This window comes from Dysidea avara, chromosome 3 (genome assembly GCF_963678975.1).
Source record: "Dysidea avara chromosome 3, odDysAvar1.4, whole genome shotgun sequence".
Classification (NCBI taxonomy): Eukaryota; Metazoa; Porifera; class Demospongiae; order Dictyoceratida; family Dysideidae; genus Dysidea; species Dysidea avara.
Window position 1 is genome coordinate 10,211,266 of NC_089274.1, and position 14,898 is coordinate 10,226,163.

The 14,898-nt window shown below is 38.3% G+C and overlaps 2 protein-coding genes and 1 long non-coding RNA gene across 4 annotated transcripts in view; 2 read left to right on the forward strand and 1 right to left on the reverse strand.

Annotated features, from left to right (window-relative positions):
* The window catches only part of LOC136249296 (NACHT, LRR and PYD domains-containing protein 3-like), a 33,372-nt gene that overhangs the window by 10,028 nt on the left and 8,446 nt on the right, over window positions 1-14,898 (forward strand). For both annotated transcript variants that reach the window (XM_066041254.1, XM_066041255.1), the window contains exon 3: window positions 6,813-6,875. In XM_066041254.1, coding sequence (XP_065897326.1) covers window positions 6,813-6,875 — 63 coding nt within the window. The remainder of the gene's footprint in view (window positions 1-6,812; window positions 6,876-14,898) is intronic.
* LOC136249294 (uncharacterized) lies at window positions 340-3,818 on the forward strand. The gene is made up of 2 exons (XM_066041253.1): window positions 340-1,061; window positions 1,128-3,818. The coding sequence occupies exons 1-2, from the start codon at window positions 871-873 to the stop codon at window positions 3,481-3,483; spliced, it is 2,547 nt and encodes an 848-aa protein (XP_065897325.1). The 5' UTR covers window positions 340-870; the 3' UTR covers window positions 3,484-3,818.
* LOC136249295 (uncharacterized) lies at window positions 3,714-4,487 on the reverse strand. The gene is made up of 2 exons (XR_010698143.1): window positions 4,268-4,487; window positions 3,714-3,956 (listed from the first exon to the last, which is right to left on the reverse strand). It is a non-coding gene; the product is annotated as an uncharacterized lncRNA (long non-coding RNA).

The following is a 14,898-nucleotide window of genomic DNA, read 5'->3' on the forward strand; positions in this document are numbered from 1 at the left end:
ACAGATTCGTGAATCCGCCATAATTACCTTGGCTGTCTGAAATTTCTGGAGCCGTACACCTAGCGCTACCGGGTCTTACAGCAGGCAGGCAGATGAAATGTAGGTGAATTTAGAAAATTTTAAAACTCACTGTACATTGAAACATTCAACTTTTCGCTTCGTTTACCCAAGGTACAGCATCATTATAACAGTACTAATGCATTCCAGGCATTTTTTGTTTTGTTTTTTCGGGTAAAACTGCCATTTTTAAGGTGTGAAAATCCACGAAATCATGATTTCTTACCAAACCCTACTATACAGTACTATTGTACTGTATGATAAAATGTGTGAGGTCTTAAGGTAGAAGCATACCCTGAAAACACATAAAAATTTTTAGCCTTTCATGTAATTATATTATCAAGTTCTAGGGAAATTACATTATTGAGGTTGGAAAACGGTGGGCGTGGCTCAGTTTTTGCTCTATAGACACAAATATAGCTTGAAAATTGCACCATTATAGCTCTTTTTATGTATCTTACCTTTCATCAAACTGCTTCAGTCTTTTTTGCTGTCTATATTGAAGCAAGCTTAACTAGACTACGCATAAATATTAATAATTTTTGTCTTTGTTTGTGAGCGGTGCATGGACAAACACAGTAACCTCGATCCCACGGTGTTAAACATTGTAAACATTATCGCAATACTTAAATTATGCGCTACATTGCTATTTGTCATGTAAACATTAGTGCTGAAATCTCATTGGTTTGTTATCATTTCCTGTTTACCCAAAATTTCGGGAGACGACGCGATTTATTTTCCCATCACGTGATACTCGCCGATGTGATGATTCGCTCTGTTTTTCGGGCTGTTTGTCGACCGTTCTGAGTAGCAATGGATAGGGGTGAAGTGTCGAACAGTCGCAAAATATACTTTAGCAAAAAATCACAACGTTTTAGAGACTTGGCTCACAGTCGCTGGTCGATGCGCTTGCGCAGCCACGTGGTGAGTGATGTGAGCCCTGAGCATCCAGACACTGAGGGTGAAAATAATACTAATTTGGACGATAATAACCCTAGAACAAGGTTAGAAACACAGAGTGTGGTGATGGAGGATGGAAATGGTGTTAATTTGACCTATAACACTCCTAGAATAAGTTCAGAAACACAGAGGGTAGTGATGGAGGATGGAAATGATGGTAATATCCCTGGGACAAGCTCAGAAACACAGATGGAGGATGGAAATGATGTTAGTTTGACCTGTAACACTACTAGAATAAGTTCAGAAACACAGAGGGTAGTGATGGAGGATGGAAATGATGATGATATCCCTGGAACAAGCCCAGAAACACAAAACATAGTGATGGATGATGGAACAAGTTCAGAAGGACAGATTTTGATGAATGCCTACAACGGTGGAGTGCCACAAAGGAGTGTGAGTGTTACTGAACTATATGACATGACAAGCACTGAAAGTGACAGTACACTGTCAACAAGCGAAACTGACACTGTTGATAGTAGTTCAGAATATTGCCCCACCCCTTTGAAAAAGGCTCGTGCAAGTCCAGTTGAACTTGGTAATAGTGTGTTCTTATGCCAAGCTACACAACTCCAAGAATTTATTGACCAAATAAATGCCACTACAGTGTGTTACACGCCAGAATGTACTGGAAAACTCATCCCTATAAACGTTAAATTTTTAGGACTTGGTGGGTGTGCAATGGTAAAATTTAAATGTAGTGGTTGTGCTGAAAGAATGATTAATTTAACAAGTTCTGTTAATGTTGCATTTTCCAACCGCATGGCTTGCAGTTTGGCTATGCAAGTTGCATTTATAGCCAGTGGCTTGATGCATTCACAATACAATAAGGTTCTGAAGCAAGGCCTGGGCATGTCAGCGGTTAGTACTAAAAGCTTTTATGAAACAATTAAACTTCTACATCCTATTGTGAACACTATGATTAATGAGATGTGTGAAATGGCTAAAGGTGACATGAAATCACTTGATCCATCGGCTGTTGGCAGTTGGCAGCGGGCGATCACTACTTCAGATGGAGCATGGTTGACAAGAGGTAGGTACAGCCAAAACTGTACATTCACAATAAGAAACTATGTCACCAATTCATTGCTTTATTTTGTGCATTTGTGTATGAGAGGAAAAGGTGTGGATCAGGATCAACTGTATCGTGGCACTGCAAAAGGTGCAGAAGGGCATGCAGCTGATATTGCTTTTGGCCATGCTAAAGAAGAAGGCATGATGATAGAAGTGCAGTGGCAAGATGGGGACTCATCTTCTGCAAAAGCCTTTAGGATGCATTATACTGATGCACAAAAATCAAAGGTAATGCTTTGTGGTGGTCACGTTGCACGCTCACACACTAAACATCTTGGAGAAATAGCAAAGCAAAAATCTTTCTCTGAAACAATGCAAGACGTACTTAAAGAAAAATTTCCTGAAGTTACAACAGTAAAATGTCACTGTCCAAAGCGTCACAAGAAGAACTGTGGCTGCCTCTCAAAATCTTTTCTGCGTGGTGCTCGAACCAACTTCTTTTACTGTTTATTGCAAGCAGAAACTGATCCACAATTTTTTGCAGCTCGTATTCTTGCTTTAGGGAAGTATCATGCTCGTGATATTCATATTTGGGAAGGGGGCCATTGTGATTTTCACAGTATGAAGGTTTGCTCCTGTGGTAATTGCGAAGGTGACACAATAGCGTGTGAAAGTGAGGATTACCACTCAAAGAACCCTCTGGCATGTCCATTCCATGCGCTTGCTTATGAGGTTGAATGTTCTAATCGTGCATCACAGGCCCCACAAATTATTCATACCGAATTGGGGCGAGGGCATTCAAATTACCCGGAGGCTAGTCACAATGTTCTCATAAGGTATCGGTCAAAGGACAAATACCTCCACAGTATTCACTACATGCTAAGCACCAACATGGGCTTAATGCAAGCCAACATGACCTGGCTTAACAAGAAATATGGGATGTCTTATCATTGGCTGCTGGAATTGTTTCGCCGATTAAGGTTGCCTTTATTTGATGGAATGGCAGCAGCATTACAGAGAGGGAATGAAGTCCGTGCTAACAATCTTGAAAGAAAAAAAACAGAAGAGGCTAAAGAGAACCGTACTAACTGGAAGAAAGCTCGTGTTCAAGAGCAAGAAGAAAGGAAGCAGTGGATTCGCAGACAGAGGATTCAGCACACATATGGCTCAGATGATGAGGATGACGGTGATGACGATGACTTGAGTGACAACTGTGATGTGGCTAACAATGAACTATGTGCTACCTCTTCAAGAAAGCAGGGGAAGTGTAAGTGTGGATCGGCCACCCACAGAATAACTAGCCATCGTGATTGTCCATTGAATAAGAACCATCAAGTTCGTTTTGAAGATGAGAGTACTGCCTCTGAAACAGAGATAATCTGTACATGTGGGTCAGAAAGAGGAACCCACAACAGGAGCTGTCCACTGAATCCCCGAAACCTCACTAGATTGTAACTCGACTTTACTTTTTACCGAACTGAACCGTGAACTTGACCTTGCTATTTGCTTGAATTGTTTTCCTTTGCAAGGATTACAATCTTTGATCTTTTTATGTATGCTTTTGATTTTATTTCCAATAAGTGGAATGTTTTTAGCTATGTTGACATGTATGCTTTTTGATTTCCTTTCCAAGGAATGTAACCTTTTTTCCTTGTAAACATTTTTGGTTTCTGCTCAAATAAATGTAGTCTTTGTACACTTTTGATGAGACTGATATTACCAGTATACATTCACTTGTAGTGTTTCAGTTGTACATTTATGATATTCATGTACTATTGTGTCAATAATAATGTAATACATACATGGAGTAGTATGCGACAATCCAACATGTGCATGCTGTTTGTGTGTTATCAGTAAGTAGCTCCAGTGCTGGTAATTCCAACTTGATATCCTGGCTTGATCTTATACTTGGGCTATCAGGTTGTTGTCTGCACATGACACAAAATACAGGTAATTGTAGCTAGTATAGATACAGCGGATCCTTACTAATAGCGAGCATTTGGATTAGTGAGGATCCACTGTACAGTGCATTTAGATGTGATTGAATACATGAACATGGTGTTTGTATATATTGTTTTGTGTCTTGGGAAGCACCTTTGTACAGGGTATGCATTTTGGTGCCACCCTGTTTTTTGACAACAGGTTTCTAATATATTTGCGCAGCAAAAACAACCCACTGCAAAGCAGAGCTGCTAAACCAAGCACGAGTTAAAATAACACAATACAACGTTGTCCTCACCTAATACTTCACAAGCACGTTACGTTTGGCCAGCTATCTAATCTGTTCTCACACGCACGAGGTAGATCACGTGATCACGAACATCGCTTGCGGCGCAAACTTAAAATCAGCCTCGGTACCTGTCTAATACTAGCGTTTTAGTTTGCAATGAATTGATAAACAAAATAAGTAAGTAACAGTTTGTTTTTAAAGATATGGATTTCAGGGTACTCTTCTACCTTAATTTGAGGTTGTTAGTGCGTAGTAATGGTGACTATTTTTATTGAGTGTTGATCAGTGTTGTCACCATGGGCATCCGGTTAGTGTACTTCACCTGCTATGGTATTCACGACTCTGTGCTTCTAGTTAATCGATTACACAAACAGTGGCCTAGTAATCACAGTACTCTATACAAGGCAGTGTTGAAGGAAAATAATTCAATAATAGTTGGAACTACTGCTATCACCTTCCTTTGTGTGCCTTGCAGTGCTTGTTGGCTTAAGTGCACATCAGCATCTACTTCTTACATTTTGGTGTAAGAAACTGCCTGTAGATTTCATGCCATTAAAATAGTTTTTTAATGGTGTCGCAATGTCACCATACCACTCATAGGAGAGAGGTGTGTGGATGAGCAATTGATAGCTCTAAGAAATGTAAGATGAACATGTATCTATGTCAGTATCCTTCCATCTATAGGCCACAAACAATACAAATCATTAAAACTATTGTTTTAACAATTGTGAGAGTTAAAAGAAAAAAAATAGTTATAAAAATACAAACTGTTATGACAAATTATGTGAGTGGTTTGTTAAAATGCAATTTTGTGACAATTTTTCACTATCATTTTAACTATTATTAAAACCAAACAGAATGTAAACTTTTTAATGACCCCTACTGTATATTCAACCTGTTACACAGCATTACAAATCAAGAACTATTCGAAAAGCATCTCTGCAATCAAAGTAGCCACTATAAAAATACGGACGGTTTCCGTTACAAAGGGGAGCCGTCACGTGCTACCACCAAATCAACACCATTCACTGTCAGCAAAGATGAATGGAGCACAAAGGAGAGGACACTGGTAAGTCCATGAAGAATACATTGTACATACTGTGGTATGCCAAAAGGCACATGTCCAGCTGAATTGATGTCAAACTGTGAAAAAAATTAAGCCCGTAGCCTTAACCGTTATTGAGTTACACTTATCTGAAGGCATCAGTCACTAGAAAATTCCATTTGATAAAAAAAACTCCATAGCAGCTTGTTGAAAGCACTTTGGGTCGATCTGAAGGCTTGTTTGACCTAACCAATGCTGCTTCATTGTCATCGGAGAGAAAAAAGTGAAGCTGGATTTTGGGTGATGTGTTTTATGGGCCACACCCACACCTTTGTGGTCCCTACTATACAGTACTATTGTACTGTATGATAGTGAAGTGGTGCTTGTGACTGCAAAAGCTAACTGTCGTACACATTGTAGAGGTGACCACTTATTGCAAACCATTTCTGTACAAACTGATGGGGAATCAGTTGAGACCATAGAGGTGATCAATTAACTCAGGTGACCATTAAGGGAAGTACTACCAAATTGGGTTTATGTGTAAAATAACAACCAGAAACCTCCCTCATTATACTTCATGGTACGTACCCTGACAGTTTTACTTGGGTACAATTGAGCCTTAACATACCTTCTGAAATTCTTCTAATGCATTTCTAACAGAATTTTCTACTGGCTGCCTGCCTGAATATTTGAATGAGTGACATTCTTCAGATAAGTGTGTTAATAATGGCTAATGCTGCAGGCTTGTGTTAGACGTAACTTTGGTCTGACACATACAGCGACTCATGGTGTATTAACTGTATTACAGCTTCTATTGATTTATTATAGTGAGGTGATTTGTAAGCTTCTGGGCTGCCAGTTGTTATACATGCATATGTACTAGGACTGCGCCATTTTAGTATCATGATCAATACTAAAGCCACTATTCACGATACTGAATAGTTCACGATACTTACAAATAAGTCAATCTCATACCTGGTGCTACATACCGTAATTTGCTTTATTTTTGTGCAAAAATTTTTCATGATAAAAATTTTCTTTGTAAAAATATTTTTGTAAATGACTGTAGAGTAGTTTGTAGAGTAGTTTGATCTTGTTTAAAAATTTTTGTGCAAGAAATTTTCATACAAGTGTTTGCATACAAAAATTATTTTACAACGAAAAAAACGAATTACGGTAGTGTATTGCTTAGTGCTCCGGCAGGAAGTCTTTAAAGGTAGCATCAAACTACCCACTATCATCCTTGTTTACAGTAACAGTTATTGTAACACATGCTTTAAGGTTATGTTATGGTGTTCACATCTCTCTGCAGGAGTAACCAGGTTATGACTTACAAGTATCTACAGACATGGTATCACGATAGCTGATAACAAAATATTGCGATATCGATACTTTCAATATATCGCAATATATCGCTAAAACGATAATATCGCTCAGCCCTAATATGTACGTACATAGTTATCCCTCTTATTAAGTATTATGTTATGAGATTAATGATATTTTGTTTAGGCAATTTGTCAACATCTAGTGATGGGTCACATGATGGGAAATCATCAATGAAGGATAGCAAAGGTAATAAGAATGTACATGTACATCCATGCCTGTTATCAATACTATACATGTACATGCATGTACCTGTGACAGTTACGCTTTGGCAACATGTTGGTACATTCCTGGATAAAGGAGCACCACTACAGAGCTGAAATAGGGATTTGTGGGCTTATTCAATGTAACCATGCTCCTTGTCGATCTACTGTATAGTAAAGAACTTTGGCGGTAAAAAGTTTGGCGAAAACCCACTATTGCAAAATTGACAAAAAAAAATCTTTGGAAAATGGGGCTTCACGTGAAATATTTTTAGCTACCACGTACTGCACTGCCCAAATGCAACATTGCTACATGCAAGTGCAAGCGATTACACAACTCGCCAATTAAGGGGTGTGGCAGCTATTTCGATCGCGAGTCTTTATCCCTCGCATTGTGGGATGACGACTCACGATGGAAACGGCTGTCACACCCCTTAATTAGCAAGCTTTTTAATCACTTGCACTTTTGCATAGCGACATTGCATTTGTATGGTAGCTACCGTACAAATTTAAGCGTTGTTCGCTGATTCTTGTAATCTTGAGAGTAATGCTTGGATTTCATGAACTCTTGGTGGGACAGTGAACCTCGCAACAATCGAAGGGAACACTTGGAAATACTTACGATACCTGTCACGATACTTCAATACCCACCCTTTCAACATGGCTAATCTGCTCAAGTGATTGCTAAAAATAATTGATGGATAAAACTTTGGCAATTGTATTGCTTTTCACTAAATTCGCCAAAGTTTTTTTTACTATATGGTGTTCTGTTTTGCGTTCAACGATCCCTATTCCTTATAGTTTTAAACTGTGTCCACTTTAAAGTGTTAAACCTTGTCACGGTCTTTTGATGTTTTAATAATACTGCATGTATAGAATGCAGTCATCAGTGAATAAGTTGCACATACAAGCCATTTTTAGGTAGGGATCTATGCAATAAAAAGTAGTGAAACAAGAGATGCATGATGGTATTACAGTATAGCTCAGTGGGAAAATCCCTACTGTAGCACATTCATTTTTAAATTAACATTTTTTTTAAATACTAGTTTGTTTAGTTTTTTTGTTGTAACACAGCTACGTAACTACAATGTAACTTGTGATTGTTCTTTTAGAATATCATACATGACTGTTGTATTAGAGTATATATATCGAGTAGGTTAATAGGTGTGCAACTAGCTAGACCAATAAAGGGTGAGGTCATCCTGTTTACTACTGTTAAGTAAACAGCTAGATTGTTAAAATGTATAGTCTCCATACTCTATCACTATTAGCCCACCTAGACCTTTAATTGATGGGTGTGGTAGCGAACGGGATCCCAATCGCAAAGTTTCAGTTATCTAGCTAGTATATCTCTTATAGTAACGCCGGGACTGAAGCACTTCTGAAATCCAGCTCTGAAATAATTCTGTGGCGTCTATATATGTGACCTAATTTTAGAAAACCGTCGATATACGCACAATAGTGCTTTTGTAATAAAGCGTATTCAAAAACAATGGGTAAAAATGCAAGCTTCAGAAAAAAATTTATGCAAGTTTTCATCGCCTTACTGGTCGGTGAACTGACACTCCAGTGGATAAATCCTGGGAATCATCGTGTTCCCCTATTCATAGGGAGTTCGAATATCCTTGTTTCATCTTCATATACAGGTGGGTTTCTGATTTACAGACGTTTGTTTATGTTGTGGTGGCGAAAGAATTTACGACGATTTTTCTTCATTGAATTCACCTTCCTTCCGGATCACAGAAGAATATCTTAGGCTAAAACTATACCTTGGTGGATTCACAACTTCATAGTGAATACAATGAGCAAAGATTCAACTTCATACGCCATTGTATCAGTAAGTTATGATGGTTTATGTAAGCGCCTGTAGATTATTTTCTCAATGTCTTCTGTGCATATTGATTTATTTGCTCGTACAGGTGTCTACTGCTGTATTTCCCATACCGCTTATCTTATGAAGCTGGAACTTAGCCAATCCATTCCTCTGTCCCTGTAGACAACAAAGAACCAATAAAACAAATTATGATAAATGTGCATATATCGATGGTTTTCTAAAATTGGGTCACATATGTTGCCGAAAGAAAGTGTTGATGCGGAAAATTAACACCTCAATATGGTTTTGTTGAATGAAGAAGACAAGCAGCCTGATGAAGATAAAAGAAAAGACAAGGCACCTATGCTCATCGGAACCCCAAAGACACATCCCACTGGTGAGTTTGGTAAAATGGTGGCCGTGCACTGCTTTGTTTTGGTGGCCTTGCGACTGGTCAGTGAGGCAGTGAGACTAAAATTCTAGTTTTGGCGATTTTTAAAAAAAATTCTATATCTGGCCACCTGTAAGTGTTTTGTTATATTTAATGCTGTTTTATATACATATTATATGGACTAGTACTATTCCGTAAAGGTGATTTTCATCATGTAAAATATCTCTAGGGGTGATTTTTGCAGGCAGAATTTTGGGCAGTTCACAAAATTTTCTGGGTGATCCCTACTTAAATGGTACTAGCGTACTGTTACTACACATACTACGTATTGTATCACTTTTTAGTTGTTTTGGCATGTATTAAAACAAAGCTCCAATCAATAAAACCTGTTTACCATCAGATTCACCTGTTCATGAAGAATAAGGAAATCTTTGTTTTATGTTTGTTCAACATACAGCACATGAGTTATAGGTGCTTATTTATGATACGGTAGAAATACACATGTAATGGTTTACCATCATCGTTTCATTGTTGAAATGGCCTTCTTCTCTTTCCACATAGAAACGTACAGGGAAAACACTATACCTTGATGGATTTGCTATTTCATGGTATACAGACTAAGCCAAGTCCCATCTTCATAGCTTGTTTCAGTCTTGTGTTATGGTCGATTAAATAAGGGTCTGTAATTTAATTTTTTGCCGTATTGTTGCTGAAACTTTATTGTTGTTCTAACTGTCTAGCGTTATAACTCCAAGAGTATTCACAAAAGGCTGAAACTTTGGCTGTCCACTCCTTTGTTACTATAGATAACAGAAAAACGATAAAATAGAATTCAAGGAATGTGTGAAACAACCGGTTTTTTGGCACACCCTTTTGGCACACAGCTCACCGTACACGTGGCATTGATTAAAGTGACATTTTGTACATTGTGTGTCTTGAATTCTGTGCGCCTGTGAACATGGTCATCAGTTACTGTACTGTCTAATATTAACGTCTCTTCTATACACAAGTAGTGTATCATACAATACAGTAGTGCTGTATATTAGGAATCATGAAGAACTGTGCTTTTCCAGCCAAAACTAACCAGCCTCAATTTTCTTTGGCAGCATTTCTTCACAGTTCAACATTGCTTCATCCCAAGATGTGCCTTTTCACCAACTGCAGTACATACAATACACACATCATGGACTTGCCTTTGTCCTCCTTTGTATTCCAGTTCTTTTTGCTGATAGCACAAGGTGTTGATTTGTGATAACATGATGCAGCTTCCTGTGGCTGTGTTGGCTATTAATTGTGCCTATTGCCTGTATTTTCCGTAGCAACTGGATTGGTTGCAGAGACGTTTCTCATACTGTCCTTCATTTGTAGCGCTGTGTAATGACAGAGCATAGCTGAAAACAAACTGTATTGGCCACCTTCCTTTCCATTACGTAATTGATTGTTGGGGCACCCATTCTAATGCAAAATTACTTTTATGGCATTCCTTATGCCATTCTTTCTGTTAATGCAGTATGCACTAGTTCATTTGTCATAATTATGTTATTAAAAGGTAAACAAACAAGTAGAAGGAAAATTTGGAATTTTAAGAATTAGGGATCAAAGAAAAAAAGTAATGGAACAAGGGAATAGCTAAAAATGGTGAAACAAGGAAAGTTGCCTATACCTGCAGATATACTAGGCATTTAATCCCTAATTCAGTCATGGTTATAGACTGAAGTTTAGGGATCAAGACACACACAGTAGTGTGTCGTGCGGCCCAAGAAGCCAGCATGCCACACCATGAGTATATAAAGAAAATGTGATTTTCACACCTATGTATCTCTGTGATCCCTTATCTAATTGGAGCCAAATTTGCTACAGAAGTGCCGGCCAGGTAGGGGAGTCTACATACCAAATTTGAAGAAATTTGCTCCAGACATTTCCGAGATACAAGCAACCAAATTTCACTTTAATTTCTTCTTTTTTTCTTCTTATTCTTCTTTATTTCGCACACTTTGCAAAATCCACCATAAAACACGAATGTGTGCTCCAATCGGGCTGAAATTTGGCACACTTACTGGGCTCATTAAAGCAGATCTCAACACCAAGTTTGATAGAAACCCGATGAATATTCACAGAGTTATGACCAATTATTCGCATAAAATAAGGTCGAAGGTCTGTCACCCCACAGGGTAAACCCTTGAAGGGATGAGCTGAAAATTGCTATGTAGATGGAGTAACCATCATAGGAGTGCCTTTTTGTGGTTTGAAAAGAATCGTGATATAAAGACCATGGAGATATGACACAAAACCCAACTTGTGTCACAATTAACGATTTATAGTATTTTTATGAATAATTCACACCTACCAGGCAAACCGCTTAGAGCAATGAGCTGAAAATCAGTATGTAGTTGGAATAAACACCATAGAAAGTCCTTGTAATAGTACAGAAGCATCGGAGTACAAACCACTTAGTTATGATTCGAAAGCAAACTACATGTAGCAAAAGCGAGATCGAGATACTCTAATAGAACAGTCACCCTGATAGAGCATTCAACGGTCGAGATGCTCTATTAGAACAGTCATCATGCAGCTACAGATTGCTCTAGCAATTCAGACCATTACAAGTCACTCTGTATATAGGGAGATCAGCTTGAAACCAATTCACCCTGTAGAGAGTTCAGAATCACCTTGTACAGAGTTCAGCTACAAGCAATTAAGTCACCCTGTGGAGAGCGCAGCTAGAAACAAGTCACCCTGTACAGAGATCAGCTAAAAACAAATCACCCTGTACAGAGTTCAGCTAGAAAATAAACTCACCCTGTAGAGAGATCAGCTCTAAACAAGTCACCCTGTAAAGAGTTCAGCTACAAACAAACCACCCTAGAAAGTTCGGTCACAAACAAATCACCCTGTAGAGAGTTCAGCTACAAACAAATTACACTGTAGAAAATTCAGCTACAAAAAAAATCACCCTGTAGGTAGATCAGCCAGAAACAAGTCGCCTTGTAGAGAGATCAGCTAGAAACAGGTCACCCTGTAGAGAAAATCCTGTAGAGATTTCAGCTGCAAGCAAATCACCCTATAGAGAGTTCAGCTACATTTTAAGTCACGTAGTAGAGAGATCAGCTGCAAACAAGTTGTCTTGTAGGAAATAATTAGCATATAATAATATAATTTGTCTATTTACTGATAAATCAAAACTAGTTAAAGTATTAAAAATCTGCTTTAAAACTTTTTCTTCTTCCTGTGGTAAAGAAAAAAAGGTAGGTTTAAAAAGCCCCAAAGCCAGCCATAGGCCTGCTTTGGGGGTATACAAATACAAAAAGAAGTGATACCTAATCCAAAACAGCCAAGCTGTAAAAAAAAATAGTGCGGCCCCCAAAATGGCTATGGTGAAAAAAGATGTGAAATCCAAGGTGGCAGCCAAGAAATGGCTGTGATGGTAGGTTAATGGCAAAAAAAAATTAATAACGACAATTTAGGTGAATTTGGTGCACACTCTTTTTACAGCTTGGCAGTATTGGATTAGATGTAATTTCCACTAGTATATCTGCAGGTATAGAGCATTTTCAACACGTGATCTTCATTACGTAATTTAAAGTTTCGCCTACGCGTCCACCATATTGGTGAACCACTGTACTGGTGAACCACTGTACTGGTGAACCGTGTAATAGTTCGCTCAGTGTTACTGTATCGTGTTTACAGTATTCTACTAGTGTTGAAGAGAACTCATACTAGAAGTGGAAGAGAAGTACATCTCTGGCAATTCTTTACAAGGTTGATTAGTAACTGCACGAAGGGGCGGACTAAAAACAAATCCTCGAACTGTAAAGCCATTCAACTGGGAATTTCTCTTAAAGGCGGCTATCCCGGACAAGTTTCGTTACTTTGTTTGCTGTTGTTACTAGAGGTATTGGCTACTGGCCGGAGTACTGCCCGCGATTTAACTCAGCAGATCCACTGTAGCTGAGTTCGAGCTACAGTGAATGTGAATGGTTCAGACTCAGCCTGATTTTTAGTGAGATATGAGCTCTGTATGTCTTTGTAAATGTTATTACTAATTGTTCTATGCTGATAGAAAGCTTAGCTATGATGTTATATGATTCTTTGGTCCATTGTGTATGTAGCCAGCTGCCACCTAGAAATACTCTGTGCACATATTGTAATTGGGATTGCTGAATTCTGGGAGATGTCTTTCACAGATCTTGCAATGAATGCTATACTTTTAAGTATTACTGCTGAGGTGATGAGACTGAATATGTTAAAGTTGTCTTTATGTTTGATGACTTATTACAGTGGTCCTTCCTTTATACTGCCATATCTGAACTATAGAAATGATAGTTTTGTTAGAGTGTGCATTCTACTAGACTAATTGAACAGTTCTGTACAGAAATGAATGAGATTCAATTTCATTTCAATTATCTGAATATACTCTGGGTTCGGATAGTAGATGGGTCACTGTACTAATCTTCTCTGCCCCTCAGACGTATACAAATGTAAAAACTTACAAAACCAAACATGTAAAATAATCATACACTAAATGCAAGAACTTCGTGAAAATTATAATTTTAGGTGATCCACTTCACAACTGTGAAGTAGTGAGTCTCAGTGGTGGTTAAAACAATAAACCTTTCTGACATGATTGTCATAACTGTGGCTTATCCAGTGCACGTAGATGTAAGAAGTTAAACTACGTTTATGTGGTGCTGATGGAACACATGGACAGACATGACAACATTTAATCAGAAGTGATTGATTCTCCAGATGTGTATACTGTTTACGTCATTAAATTGCAGATACTGGTTTCCTGGTAAACAGTGCATTGAGTCCAAGAATATGGTTGTTTTTCTATAACAAAACAACTACAAATCTTACAAATGACAAAAACGTGGACTGATCCATCTGTTGTTAACAATAAAAATACATATAGATTTTCTGGACATCTACGATCTAGTCTACCACTCTAATTTTGTAGTTGATCATGACACTTGAGTTTGTATGCAGGTGTGTAGAAGATCTTCACACAACTCCGTTTGTTTGTGTGCAGCACTCGCCATGGAGAAACAACTACTATATTATCTGTAAATTGTCCAGTAAGACAAAGTGTCTAGTCATACCATCACGGCATAGCTATCAAGAACAGAACACATGTGGCGCTCAGTAAAATCCGGCTTATTGAGATTTGCATTTGCTGGGCATATTTCAGCAGTCATAATTACTTTTGCCTTACCATGTTAGTTCTGACAACCCAAGCCTATCCAGCACCTAGTAAGCCATACTAAGTGCTGTACTTGGGTGTTGTATTTCTGGACGGCAACCTAAAATGGGCACAGTATACAGTAGAGTTGTACCGATAATCGGATCGGTAATCAGTAGAAGCTGATAATTAGCTGTTTTTACCATAATCGGAAATCGGTTGTAATGGGCTGTGGCCAGCAGATTATTAGTCTATTCAGCTTCAGCAGCTGCAGTACCACTGGAGGGCTAGTGTCAAAGGCTCTGGTATGTACTTGGGTAATTTGTTTATGTTTTGTGGTAACCACAAAGATAAACGGTGATGGTTCAGGCCCTAGCCCACTTGTCTGACTAGCAACTTTGAGTGTATAATTTCACAGAATCGGCTTTACTAGCTCTACTTTTAATGGAATGAGCACGAGTATAATTGTAGAGACCTACAATCGGGTATCGGTTAACTATCGGTAAAACAGGGTAAAAATATATCGGATATCGGTTTTCCCTAAAAAGTGGGAATCGGTACAACTCTAGTATACAGGTATCAGTATGATCACTGCAAAGGCAGATTCAGTAAGGGGTCTTTTACAA